General features: G+C 43.4%; 1 protein-coding gene across 12 annotated transcripts in view; it reads left to right on the top strand.

Annotated features, from left to right (window-relative positions):
• The first annotated feature begins 267 nt into the window (after positions 1–267).
• Positions 268–14,238, top strand: part of LOC131822050 (conserved oligomeric Golgi complex subunit 2-like) — a 45,456-nt gene continuing 31,485 nt past the window's right edge. For 2 of the 12 annotated variants that reach the window (XR_009350067.1, XM_059158442.1), the window contains exon 1: positions 880–1,221. Coding sequence is in view for 3 of the 12 variants with exons in the window: in XM_059158442.1 (XP_059014425.1) it covers positions 1,150–1,221 (72 nt within the window). In the remaining 9 variants the exon portion in view is untranslated. Of the gene's footprint in view, positions 1,222–14,238 lie in introns of all 12 variants that reach the window. The other 10 variants (XR_009350074.1, XR_009350075.1, XR_009350073.1 and 7 more) reach the window with 10 other exon arrangements.

Raw genomic sequence — 14,238 nt, 5'->3', positions numbered from 1 at the left:
CTCTGTGAGATCACAGCATTGGGAGGGGCAGCCCAGGCCTGGGCTATTACAGCTAAGCTGCAGCCTGAAGGGCGCGCGTGAGATCTGTGGTTTGAGCTGTCAGAGTCTCACGGAGAAAAAAAAAGAGAAATGAATCATCATTTGACCATGACATTCCCACTAAAGGGGAGGACAGCGGGAGAAAGAGCAAGGGAAGAGGAAAGAAAAATCTCAAAATAAATATGGGGTGGATGGCAGGAGGAGGAGGGGGTCTCGGAAATTGGGGACAGGTGTGGCGATCGAACCAACGCTAGTCACAAACACACGATTCCGCCCATTCTAGAGTGGACTGGACATAAACATGCTCGCACATCTACTTGTCGGCTGCGTTTTGTCTGCCGGTAGCGAGGTGATTCTTTAAGAGCTCTGAGAACCCAAACTTGTGGCCGCCCCGCAGCTGAGCCGAAGTGGAGCTGGGAGCTGCCCAGACGACCTGAGGCTGCCAGCTGACCACCTTCCTCCCTACAGATCGCTGGAGCCAAGCTCAGCGGGGGAGAAGCCACGCTCGCGGGTGGGTGCCGGGGCTAAGGGCGGAAGCCGGGTTCCCACAGAGGCCTCCGCGCCCAGGCGGCTGCAGCGGCGGCGCCGGGGGACCGGAGGCCTGACACCGGGATGCGCCCCCCACTCTGGACAACCGGCCGCAGAAGTAAAGGGCCAGCATCCCGCCACAGCTATGCTTCCCGCGGGACAATCTCGGGAGAAGGTCCTGGAAGAGGCTCGCAGGCCGGTTTTCCGAGGGAAACGGCGAGGTGGGGAGGGAGCGCCCATGACCCTCCCCGCCCTCCCCTCTCCCGCTCACCCGGCCGCACAGGCGACAGGACTGTTCCGAAGAAACGTACTCGGGGTTGTAGTGTCGCCCTCCGCCACACGGGGCTGGATCACCTGCTGGCTCGGCGGCATCGGTCCGGGCTCCTCTCTTGGTGGAGGCAGGCGGAGGCGCGCCTGCGGCGTCCTCTTTCATTGGCCGCGGCGAGGGCGCTGCCATGTTGGAGGAAGCGGTGCCTTCTGTGAGGTGGAAACGCCGTGGCTTCACCCATAGCGTTGGGGAGCGCAGCCTCCTACCTTTCCTTCTCGCTGGAGTGTTGGTGCTGAGAGGCGGCGGCCGGCGGGATGGAGAGAAGTAGGATGAACCTGCCCAAGGGGCCGGACACGCTCTGCTTCGACAAGGACGAGTTCATGAAGGTGCGCGCCTGGTCTCTGCTCCCCGGAGCCCGGCCGTGTGTGGCCTGCCCTCCTTGGCCCTCCGGGGCCTCTCCTCGGGCTTCTCCTGCGGGCTTCCTGGGCCGTCCCCGCCCCGGAGGGGTCCTCGGCCGGGACCTCACTGCACTTCGCAGTGAGTCTCTTGGCCTCGGGTGGGCTAGGTGCAGCCTGAAGAAAGCACTCCTGTGAAATCGTACACATTGAATGAAAAGGCCTGAAAGTTCAGGGCAAGTGGTTTTGAGCTAAACGTAAAAGCCCCGGACCCGTAGGATCCGCCTCTGGTACCGTGCGGCACAGTCAGACCGCCGCTCCCCCGGCCTGACAGAAGTCTCCCAGTGCCTTGTGCCTAGAAGCTCAGCGACTGTGCGTTGAACACATCTCTGAACGCACGTACTTACCAGAAATCGGGTCAAAAAGGCACTTAACCTAACGTTTATGCCTGACTTTCGTCTTAAGCTCCCGGAATGAGAAATCTGAAAGACTGTACTGTCCTTACTGGTTCTGGTCCAGTACTACAAAGCATACCAAGCTCCTTTTCTAAAGTTGCCCTACTTCTCTTGGTGAGGTCAGCCTGAAGCTGGCAGCAGATAACTGTAGGACATAAACTTACAGAATAGAAATTTAAACTGAAAAGACTTTACTGACAGGAAAGGTTCATCAGACATAGCCTTGAAAATGTGCCAAGGTTTGAATCAGAGCCAGGAGGAGCTTTATCTGTTTTCTGTATCCCTCTGGGTCTGTACTTAAACTATCAAAACGTATATGTTTAATTTCTAAGGATTGGGATTTAGTAGCTGGGTTCAGTGTTAAAAAGTTTTGGCTCTGTAGGTACCTAGAATTCTGAAAAGAGTTTGAATTTCTTACTTTTTTATGGCTTCAAGTCATAATATGTTTTTTTCTTTTTTGGGTTAACCAGCTAGTTCCTTTTTGATACTTGCATTCAGATCACATCTCCCAAACTCTGGTTTTAAAAGTGCTTATGTCTGGATCCTCTGCGGTGTGGCCATATCATTTTTAATATGTAGGGATGTCTAGATGAAGGTATATTGTACTCTTGTTCTTGTATGGTGATGTTAAGCCACTGTAATATAAGGTGTAAATTGAATGGAGTGTCTGAAGGAGAGCACAGAGTGAATTCTCTGATCCAGAAACCTTTTTTTAACGAAGGACACGTGATGAGGAGAGAGGTCATTGGAAGAAGAAAAGCACACACACAGACTTAAAGAATCTCAAAGCACAGAAGTCTCTTTAGCTTGTCTGTCTTTGGACTTCGTCAGACTTTCTTTGGGCCTAACACTAGCATTTTCTCACACTTCCTAGCCCCGCCGTCTTTCTCACTCTGAGCTGACAGAATGCCTTTGGTCAAAGCAGCTTCGGAAAATAGAAATCTCAAAATAGCAGTTCTAAAGTAGGACTTAGAGGTAGGGAGAGAGCAAACTGGGAAAGTGGCTAGAATGCCAGCAATTCCATATTCTTTCAAGGCTCTGAAATTTCTGAATATAATGTACAATTTGTAGTGTTAATGAACGTGACCCCTTCATACATAGAAGAAAAATACATGGAACAGCTGTTCTGTGTAAAGTGGTATTGATCTTCTATGTGGGAGCTGGAGATAAAGGTTATTTGCAATTTGTGTTTCCGTCAGAGAGATGTTTTGTTAAGTTACAGTTCCGAGGCAGAAATGAGTGGAGAGCTTGCTGTCGGGGTTGTATTTCTACATAGGTGTCTTGTTTGGCACATTTTGGAATGAGACTGGGATGGTAGAAAGGGAGATGGGGTGGGGCTGCGGGTTGCACCTTGGACACTGCATACGTTGAGGGGTCCACGTTGATGCAGTCTTCACGGTAGTGCTGCAGTCAGGTTTACAGCAGGAAGTTGCATGGTCATATCTGTTGAGTTCGAGCTGACTGGTGGCAGGAGACTACTTAAAAAGTCATGTTTAGGGGCGCCTGGGTGGCTCAGTGGGTTAAGCCGCTGCCTTCGGCTCAGGTCATGATCTCAGGGTCCTGGGATCGAGTCCCGCATCGGGCTCTCTGCTCAGCGGGGAGCCTGCTTCCCTCTCTCTCTCTCTCTCTCTCTGCCTGCCTCTCCATCTACTTGTGATTTCTCTCTGTCAAATAAATAAATAAAATCTTTTAAAAAAAAAGTCATGTTTATGAGATCTAATGAGAAATAGAACGGGAAAGGTATGCAAAAGAGGTAGGTGATCAAAGTGCAGGAATGGCAGATGGGGAAGGGTCACCTGGGGCAGAAGCACTGGCAACATCATACTTTGTCGGGTTAGAAATACGAAAATCCTTTGGGTTGACAGCCAACTAATAGATGAGCAGGACATAAGGTATTGGTAGTAGGGGGAGAAAGTGGCATAATAGATAAATTAGACCATTTACATGGGTGTGCTATTGACATCACATGTAGCCTTCCTCTTCCATCTCAACATATGACTTCATCTCCAGTCGTACAGAAAAATTAGCAGCCATCCCACGGGACCTCCTCCATCCTGCTGATCATGATCCCATTCTTGTATTTGTCCCCTTCTCCTCCTCGCCTGGTACGGGGAGGGGCTCTCCTTCCTCCTCGGGTTCAGTCTCCACTCTGGCTAAGAGTCCATGCCCTCCTGCCCTTCCAGGAGCCTGCAAGGATCCTCTCCCCTGCACTCCTTCCCATCACGCGCTCCTGTTTGATCCTTTCCCACTTGAATGCCCCACCTCTACGTATTGCCCTGTCAGTGTCGCACATCACATCCAGTGCTCAGGGGTTGACTTGACTTTCCCACCTTCCACCCTTCAGGCCCTGTCATTCCACTAAAGAGTTCTTACCAAAACTGTTTCTAAGTCAGCGCACCTGACCTTTCTCTGTCTCCTTACTCGACATCGCAGTAGACCAAATGCTCTGCATTGCTTCCTGTCTTTCTTCTACCTCTCTGATGTGTCTCCTGTGCAAAGTCATGCTCCTGGTAGCCACTGAATGCTAATTATGGGCTCAGCCACGTGTTCCTTTCTTTCCCTAGATGACCTTTTGTGCAGCTTCATGACCACCTGTCAGCAGGTAAGGCAGATTCCTGTCTCTGGCCCACACGCCTCCTGAGCACCAGTTCTGTGTATTGGACTTGCTGACCTTTCTTCTCGGATGTGTCTGTGGCCCCTCAGACTCATCAGGTTCAAGACGGAATTCATGAGCACCTCCTCCACTGAAAACCACCTTTCTTATTCTATTGCCTCTCTCGGTAAACACTTCATCCGTTTAGCCTGGAGTCGGGAAACCAGAAGTCAACTCCTACTCTGTCACCTTTCCAAAATCTAGTCTGTCACACCAAGTCCTGTGGATTTCGCTTCCTAAACCTCTTGAACCCATATACTTCTTTCCATCTCTTCTCATACCTTTGCAGTGCGCCCTTGCCATCACACCGTAGAAGCTTCTCACCCAGTCTCCATGCGCCTTCCTTGTCTTTCTGGCCCCTGGTCTACACTGCAGGCTAGCCACTCTTGTCAGAATGCGGATGTGATCTTGTATGTACCAGGTGACTGGTCAGTCCACCGGCTCTTGAAAAACCATTTTCCCACGCACTCGAACGTATTTCAAAGAGAATCAGTCCCCCATGGGGTAGTTTTCCTTGGTAGACAGTTTGTTTCTGCGCTGAGCCAGTCTGCCTCCTTCGAACTTCTCTGTGTCAGTTCCTCTCTGGAACCTGTGGCTTCGTTGGCACCCCAGGTAGGCACATGATGACCTTTTCCATGAGAAGTAAAGGCAGGAGCCCTCTGGATGGTGAATGTATGTACCCTCATGTTCCATAGGTAAAAGAACCGTGTGTGTGGGTGGGGGGGATAAGTCCTTGAGGCTCCTCCCTGTTCTAATTGGGTGAACTGGGAATTTTGAGACAGGAAGCAGGTCCTGTGTGTCCTTGTTTGCAGGGAGCATGCATTCTGATGGACAAAACGGAAAAGGGGAAGAATGAGCAGCTGCTCAGATCTGTTTGTACTGTGCTGGCTGATTAGCTGTGACCTGCAGATGTGGGTCCCATCCTCGGCTCTGCTCTCTGCCTGCTTATGTCTGACTTGGGGCAAATCACTCGCCTCCGGCCTTCTGTTTGCTTGTTAGTATAATGAGGTGGTGCTTATCTATGTGATCTTTGCTGGCTCCTCTGAAAAGACTCTAGTCCATCCTGGCTTGCAGATAAGGAAACTGAGGCCTGAGGTGTGATGACTTCCTTTAAAGCCACACAGCTAGTTGGGGCCAATCACAGGCCAGATCTCCTGACCCCCACACATCAGTCCTTGGAAATCCTACTGTAATATGTTCCTTTCCAGAGGCCACAGGTGGGAACTGAGGGAAGTGGGACAATCAGAACATTAAGAATAGCGCAGAAGATGGCACAATGTCCGCATGCCTTGGCACCTGCATTTTACCAATAGGGCCACCTCTTACCTTAGAAGAAGTTCCCACAGGGCTGGTGATCTGGATGCCTGGCCTGGAGCTTAGCTACAGTAAACGGGACCAGAGGGATGTGATGGCTGTTTGAGGTGGACTTTGTTGACGGTGGCTGGGGATAGCAGCTGACAGAGGAGGAAGAGGGAAGAGTGACAGACAGCAGATAGCCGCAGGCCCGCAGGTCAGCCACTGTTGCCCAGGGTCGCCCATCCCCAGGAGCCGTCTTCGTATCACAGGAGCTGAGTCCTTACCCTGTGGGTTCTTAGTTCGATGTCACGTCTTGATGACAAGATTCCATTCTCTTCCACATCAGTTTGAGACAGATATCTTAATGAAATTCTAATTAGACAAATATGGAATATAAGCCTGCAACTCATTTTATAGAGAAATTTTCTTATGTGAACTACTTTCCCTGATGATAGAGGAGTTGTGACGATGTAACATCAGATAGAGTTTATCTGATTGGCACTTGTAAGAAGGGTTCCCGGCAAAAAAGAACTGTTTTTTCTGTTGTTGTTGTCCTCCCTTTTGATCTTTCCTTTCCATTACTTTTTTTTTTTTTTTTTTTTGGTCTTGTGAGCGGTCATCTGATTTATAAAAAGATGCAACAAAAAGTAAAATGGTACAAGATAATCAGTTTCAAAACATAAAAAAGTGAGTGTCTTTAGCCATAGCTCAGAACAGAGGAACTGGGTAAGGAGAATTGCTTGTATGAACTGGCAACAGGAAAAGTTGGTAAAGGAGAGCTGAGGAACTCTATTAAGATATAGGAGTGAGGGGCTCCGTCATCATCTGGCATTCACTCAGTGTCGTCTATATGGTTAGAGATGTCCATGATCGGAACTCCAGCAATCTTCTGGGTCTGGGTCAGCTGATGCCACAGTGTAACACTCTGAATTACTTCCATACTGAGCAGTCATCTGCATAGTTTGTCTTGTGTGTACGTGGTAATTGTTTGAATCTTGGCTCTTTCGCAATCCTTAGAGCCTCTTGATACTTTCACCCCGGTTTCTCAGTTTCAGCCATTACTCAGTCAGTTGTACAACTGGTACACTTGGCACACAGCCCGTCCATCATTGACCGGTCAAGTTTGGCCTAAATAGAAAAGTTGATAAAGTCGGTACCAACCAGGATGTGGTAAGTCGGCCCAGCTGTGTGTTTATATTGGAAAAAGCAGGAGGGATGTTGGGGGACTTCTCTTTCCTTGAGTGCATGGGATCCTTCTTTTCTTTCTTTTTAGGTTTTAATCTGTCCTTCTCTCAGAGAAGGATCTCAGAGCTAAGCATTTGCTTCCCGGTCACATACTTGCTTGCTTTCTCTTGCTTCCCCATGTTCACACCATGCCCATTTCTCCTTGCTTTTGATTTTCTGATTCACTCTTTGTAGTACCATAAAACTTATTTAAATAAAATGTTGGCCTACTAAGTTATTGATTATTAGTAAGTTCTTTGTTCAAAATTTGAAAGCAAGAAGTATTATGTAAATATATATTTTTGTTATTTAAATAGTCTTACAACATTTAGCATCAAATTTCTTGAAACATTTAAACAAATTAATCACAAACTAGGGCTTGGGCTTTTTCTTTTCTTTTTTTTTTTTTTTTTTTTTAAGTAATCTCTACACCCAACATGGGACTTGAACTCACAACCCTGAGATCAAGACCTGCACGCTCCAGTGACTGAACGAGCCAGGTGCCCTTTCGGCTTTTTGTTTTTAAGTTCCTCAGGTGAGTGGGTGCTTTAGTGGCTCAGAGAGTTAAGCTTCTGCCTTCAGCTCAGGTCATGGTCTCAGGGTCCTGGGATCGAGCCCTGCATGGGACACTCTGCTCAGCATGGAGCATTATTCCCTCCCTCTCTGCCTACTTGTGATCTCTCTCTCTGTGTCAAATAAATAAAATCTTAAAAAAAAAAAGTTCCTTAAGTGATTCTAATGTGTGACCAATGTTGAGAACTCTAGCACTGGATAATTCCTTTAAATAGCTCAAGAAATTAATTTTGAAAAGCGAACTAAAAGCCTACATAGATTATGATTGGTGTTAAATTGAGGGGAAAAAAGAGATAAAGAGAAGAAATCAGCTGGAACAGAGTGTAATTAGGTACTCAAATATTTGTTAGATGGATAAATACATTTACGGAATGTAGGGTTTGTTTTTTTTTTTTTTTGTCTCTTCATAAATATGTCAAATGGGTATATAAATTCAACAAAGGAGTTTGATATAAAATTGATTAAAATGTTAGAACAGAAGTTTTTTAGAATTTCAGTGTTACTATTTCATGATGCTTTTAAGATGATCTCTCTGTAGATGGTGGGAAGATCTTGTTAGCATATGTTTTTAATTTCTCAAGCTTGAATAATTTAGTCACTGAACAAACATTTAGAATGAGTTTTGGGAGACACAAGTCCTAGATTATGTCCCCACCTAGCTGGGGCAGAGATTTGAGAGCAGGGGCTGGAGGGAAGAGCTCCAAGGACATTTTTGTATACATGCTGATACCTTGGGCGGGAACAGTCTTCCAACACTTCCTGTGGGTAGCTCCTTTGTGTCATTTGGATCTCAACTCATTGTTCTATATTTCCTGGTTCATCCAAGTTTAAATACATTCCATTTGTCACTCAGACCTTTACTGTGTCCTGATTTCTTTTTAGCTGTGATCACTATTCATTAATCACTATTTGATCACTGTTCATTAATATAATGTTTGTTTACATATTTATTTTCTCATTTCTGCATTAGAATATCTGCTCCTTAAAAGCAGAGACCTTGTCTTTTCTTTTCATGTCTGTGTCCCCAGGTCTTAGAGCAGAGCTGGAGTTGCATGATCAATATTTGAGGAATATTTATGGGATATACAGGGACATTTATTCATCTCTGTTGTCCATTGTTTTCAAGAATGGTTGGAAATACACACATACGTGAGCTCACACAAACTTTCTATGTCTTTCAACCCCTATGTAGTGTGCAGATTAGTGCTTAACTATTTTGGTTTTTTGTCTCCCTGAAATGGGACATGTTTCAGGGCAGAGCTCATAAATTTCATATGCCCTCTTAGTACTTCTCATCATTACAGAGTGATGGTTCTGGGGGATTCTGCTTCTCGTGGAGATAGTATATAGTGATTTTATAAGTCCATGTATCTGGGAAGGAGTGTTTTACTTCTTGGCAGCTTAGAGAACTTCAATCTTTCCAAATTCCATGTAATTTTCATAGCATTAAAGCTACTAATTTCAGATTATTGGTAAGTTTTAAATGATTAATTCCCAGGTTACTTTGAATTAGTCTTTGTTTGCCATCCCTGATTGCAGCTAGTTAGTAAAGTAGCTAAACTTTTAAACTCTACTTGGTTTTAATTTTGAGTGATGTCACTGCTTCTCTTATGGTTAATGGTTCTTAATTACCTGCAGCTTGTCTGGTTTGCTCTTTTATTTTCCTGTGTTCCAACACCTCTTGTGATCTCCCAACTTCTGGCCTTTTGGGGGATTTGTACTTTAACTGGGTTCATATAGGAAATACCCCTGAGTACAAAGAGAAGATATTTTTCTTCTAACTACACTATCTCCTATTATTAATGTATTACATTGTTGTGGTACATGTGTTACAACTGATAAACCACCAGCATTGATACAGTATTAATTAAAATCCATGGTTTACATTAAGGTTCACTCCTCTTTCTATAGTTCTGTGGGTTTTGACAAATGTATAATGTTATTTACCTACTGTTGGTATCTTACAGCCTAGTTTCATTGCCTTGAAAACCCCTGTACCTCATCTATTTGTTTCTTCTCCTCTCTCTGCACCCTCCTCCCTCACCCCTCAGCCCGAGATCTTTTTACTGTCTAGAGTTTTACCTTTTCAGAGGCACCTGGCTGGCTTAGTTGCTAGGGCATCTGACTCTTGATCTCGGGGTTGTGAGTTCTAGCCACCACATTGGGTATAGAGATGACCTAAAAAATAAATAAAAATAAAAATGTTGGTTAATTTTTACCTTTTCCAGAATTTCATAGAGTTGGAATCATATAGTATTTAGCCTTTGAGACTGGTCTTTCACTTAGCAATATGCATTTAAGGTTCTTCGAAGTCTTGTGGCTTAATAATTCATCTTTTAATTGTCGAATAATCCATTGTGTGGGTGTGGCACAGTGTACCTGTTCACCTACTGAAGGAGATTTGGATTGCTTCCAAGTTTTGGCACTTCAGAGAATAAAGCTGCTGTAAACATCCGTGTGCAGGTTTTTGTGTGGACACTAGTTTTAAGCTCTTTGGGGTAAATACAAAGGAGCACAATTACTGATCTTACAGTGAGAATGTGTGTAGTTCTGTGAGAAACTGCCAAGCTGTCTCACACAGTGCCTCCCATTTTGCATTCTGACCAAACAGTGAATGAGAGTTTGGTTGTCCCACATCCTTGCTAGCATTTGGTATTACTAGTGCTTTGGATTTTTTATATTCTACGTGATACATAATAGTACCTTGTTTAAATTTGCAATTTCTTAATGACATACAAAGTTGAGCATCTTTTCAGATCCTATTTTTTTCTTTTTTAAAGATTCTATTTATTTATTAACAGCACAAGCACATGGAGAGGTCGCAGCAGGCAGCGGGAGAGGGAAAAAAGCAGGCTCCTCGCTGAGCCGGGGGCCCAGTGTGGGGTTCAGTCCCACGACCTGAGCTAAAGGCAGATGCTTAACTGACTGGGTTTCCCAGCCACCGCTCTTTTCACATTTTTAAATTAGGTTTGATTTCTTGTTGCTACTAAGACATCTTTATATTATATTTCTTATTTTAAGTCCTTTACCATGGATGTGTTTTGCAGATATTTTCTCTACTCTGTGACTGGTCTTTTCATTCTCTCTCTCTCTCGTTTTTTTTTTTTTTTTTTAAGATTTTATTTATTTGTCAAAGAGAGAGCGAGTGAGAGCGAGCACAGGCAGACAGAGTGGAAGGCAGAATCAGAGGGAGAAGCGGGCTCCCTGCGGAGCAAGGATCCCGATGTGGGACTCGATCCCAGGATGTTGGGATCATGACCTGAGCCGAAGGCAGCTGCTTAACCAACTGAGCCACCCAGGCGTCCCGTCTTTTCATTCTCTTAACAGTGTCTTTTACGGAGAAGTTTAATTTTAACAAAGTCCCTCTCATCAATTTTTTTTCTTTCGTAGATCATGCTTTTGGTTTTATATCTGAAAAGTTATTGCCAAATCCAAGGATCCCTACATTTTTTCTTCTGTCATCTTTAAGAAGTTTTGCATTTTACGTTTAGGTTTTGTGAAAGGTGTGAAAAGTTTGTTTTTATTCTTTTCATTTGTTTGTTTTTTCTTATCAATGTGCCATTGTTCGGTTCCATTTGTTGAAGACTGTCCTTGCCATTGAGTTGCCTTTGCCTGTGTGTGTGGATGTTTTTCTGGGCTCTCCATTCTGTTCCAAGCACCTGTCTCTTTTGCCAGGCATCTTCTGTCTTAATCACTATAGCTTTAATAGTAAGTCTTGAGATTGGGTGGTGGCAATCCTCAATTTCCTTTTTTTCCCCGCTCTTTAATATTTTGTTGACTACTCTGGGACTCTTGGTTTTCCAGTTTTCCATCCAAATTTTAGAGTCAACATGTTGGTATCCACAGAATAACTTCCTGGCATTTTGATTGGTATTGCATTGAGTCTGTCGATCATTTTGGGAAGAACAGACCTCTTAACAGTATTGAGTGTTCTTACCCAAGATTATGGACTTTCTTTCCACTTCACATCTTACCTTGCTTGTTATCTTTCATCAGAATTTTATACTTTTTCTCATATAGATCTTGTGCATATTTCGTTAGATTTGCACCTAAGTATTAATTTTTTTTGGTATGCTAATGTAAATGGTCTTGTGTTTTAACTTCAAATTCCACTTGTACATTGCTGGTATATACGAAAACAATTGACTTTTTAAATTGTTTAATTAAAATTCAATCTCGTTAACATATAGTCTACTTTTAGTTTCATGGTTAGAATTTCGTGATTCATTGGTTGCATACAACACCCAGAGCTCATCCCAACAAGTGCCCTCCTTAATACCCCTCACCCAGTTACCCCAATGTTCCCCTCTCCAGTAACCCTCAGTTTGTTTCCTGTAGTTAAGTCTCTTGTGATTTGCCTCCCTGTCTGTTTCTATTTTTCCTTCCCTTCTCCTGTATTCATCTGTTGTTTCTTAAGTTCCACATGTGACTGAAACTATATGGTATTTGTCTTCCTCTAGTTCCATCCATTTCCTTGCAAATGGCAAGATTTTGTTCTTTTTGATGGCTGAGTAATGTGTGTGTGTGTGTGTGTGTGTGTGTGTACACCACATCTTCTTTATCCATTCATCTGTTGATGGACATCTGGGCTCTTTCAATAGTTTGACTATAAACATTGGGGTGCTTTTGGCCCTTCAAATAACTTTGTGTACTTTTGATAAACATCTAATAGGGCAATTGCTAAGTCGTTGGGTTGTTACATTTTTAACTTTTAGAGGAGCCTCCATACTGTTTTCCAGAGTTGCATTCCCACCAACAGTGTAGGAGGATTCCCATTTCTCCACATCCTCGCCAACATCTGTTGTTTCTTGACTTGTTAATTTTAGCCATTTTGACTGATGTAAGGTGGTGTCTCATTGTGGGTTTTTTTTTTTTCAAGATTTTATTTATTTATTTGATAGAGAGAAATCACAAGTAGATGGAGAGGCAGACAGAGAGAGAGGGGAAGCAGGCTCCCTGCTGAGCAGAGAGCCCAATGCGGGACTCGACCCCAGGACCCTGAGATCATGACCTGAGCCGAAGGCAGCGGCTCAACGCACTGAGCCACCCAGGAGCCCTCATTGTGGTTTTGATTTGTATTTCCCTGATGCTGAGTGATGTGGAGCCCTTTTTAATGTGTCTGTTGGCCATTTGGATGTTTTCTTTGGTATATTCATGTCTTCTGTCCATTTCTTGACTGGATTTTTTTTGTTTTTTGGATGTTGAGTTTGATAAATTCTTTATAAATTTTGAATACTGGCCCTTTGTCTGATACATCATTGGAAAGCAATTGACTTCTGTATTTTAACTGTGTATCGTGCAGTCTTGCTATAATCACTTGACTAGTTTCAGGAGGGTGTGGGTGTGGGGTGTGAAGTCTTTGTATTTTCTGTAGACAGTCATGTCATCTGTGAACAAAGTTTTATTCTTTCCCAGGTTGTATACCTTTTGTTTCCTTTTCTTACCTTATTTCATTAGTTTTGCCTTCCAGTATAGTATTGAATACTAGTAGTAGGATGGACATCCTTGCCTTGATTCCCTGTCTTCTATTTTCTCAGTATTAATATCATGTTAGCTGTGGATTTTTGGAGACATTCTTTATCAAGTTGAGGAAGTCCTCCTATTCCTAGTTTCCTGAGGGTTAATAATGAAGAGGTGTGGATTTTGTTAAATGTTTTCTTTCCTCCCTTCATTGATATGATCATGTGATTTTTTTTTCTGTTGATATGATGGATCACATTGATTTTCTAATGTTGAACATTTTCTAATGTTGCATTCCTGGAATAAATCCTACATGATCCTGGTGTATAATTTTTTAATATAGTGTTTGCTTTTATTTGCTAATTTTTGTTGAAGATTTTGTGTCTGTGTTCATGAGAGATACTAGTTTGTAGTTTCTTTTCTTGTAGTATTGGTTTTGGTGTCAGGGTAATAATGATCTCCTAGAATGATTTAGGAAGTATTCCTTGTAGTTTTACTTTCTGGAAGAGATTTTAGAGAATTGTGTAGTATTCCATAAATGTTTGGTTGAATTTACAGTGATTGGGATTGTTAGCAGTAGCCCTCCCTTCTTTCATCTGATATTAGTAATTTATGTCTTCTACCTTTTTTTCTTTGTTTGCCTGGCTAAGGGTGTATCTGTTTTATTGATGTTTTCAAAGAAACAGACTTGGGGTTTATTGATTAAAAAAAAAATTCCTGGTTTTAATTACATTGATTTCTGCTCTAATTTTTATTTTTTTCTACTTCCTTTAGGGTTTTTTTATGATTTTATTTGACACAGAGAGAGTCAGTGAGAGAGGGAATAAAGGCAGGAGGAATGGGAGAGGGAGAAGCAGCCTCCCTGAGCAGGAAGCTCTGATGCAGGGCTCTGTCCCAGGACCCTAGGACCATGTCCTGAGCCAAAGGCAGATGATTAACCAACTGAACCACCCAGGAGCCCCTCCTTACTTTAGATTTGATTTTGTTGTTGTTGCCTAAAATGGAAGCTTAGATTATGGTCTTTAATCTTTTTTTTTCTAATATTTGCATTCAGTAGTATATTTTCCCTTTAAGCAGCATTCCACACATTTTGCTACATTGTATTTTGTTGAGACTGGTCTCCTGTCATTTAGAAGTGTGTCATTTAATCTCCATGTATTTTGGACTTCTTCAGCTATCTTCTGTTACTGATTTTTAATTCCATTGTGGTCTGAGAACATACTTGGTATAATTTTTATTTTTAAAAATTTGTTGTCTTTTGTGGCCCAGAATTATTCTGTCTTGATGAGTGTTCCATATGAGCTTAAGAAGAATGTGTGTTGCACTATTACTGGGCGAAATTGTCTG

This window comes from Mustela lutreola, chromosome X, assembly GCF_030435805.1.
Source record: "Mustela lutreola isolate mMusLut2 chromosome X, mMusLut2.pri, whole genome shotgun sequence".
In the NCBI taxonomy this organism is placed as follows: Eukaryota; Metazoa; Chordata; class Mammalia; order Carnivora; family Mustelidae; genus Mustela; species Mustela lutreola.
The sequence above is the reverse complement of the archived record's forward strand: the minus strand, read 5'-3'. Positions and strand labels throughout refer to the sequence as shown.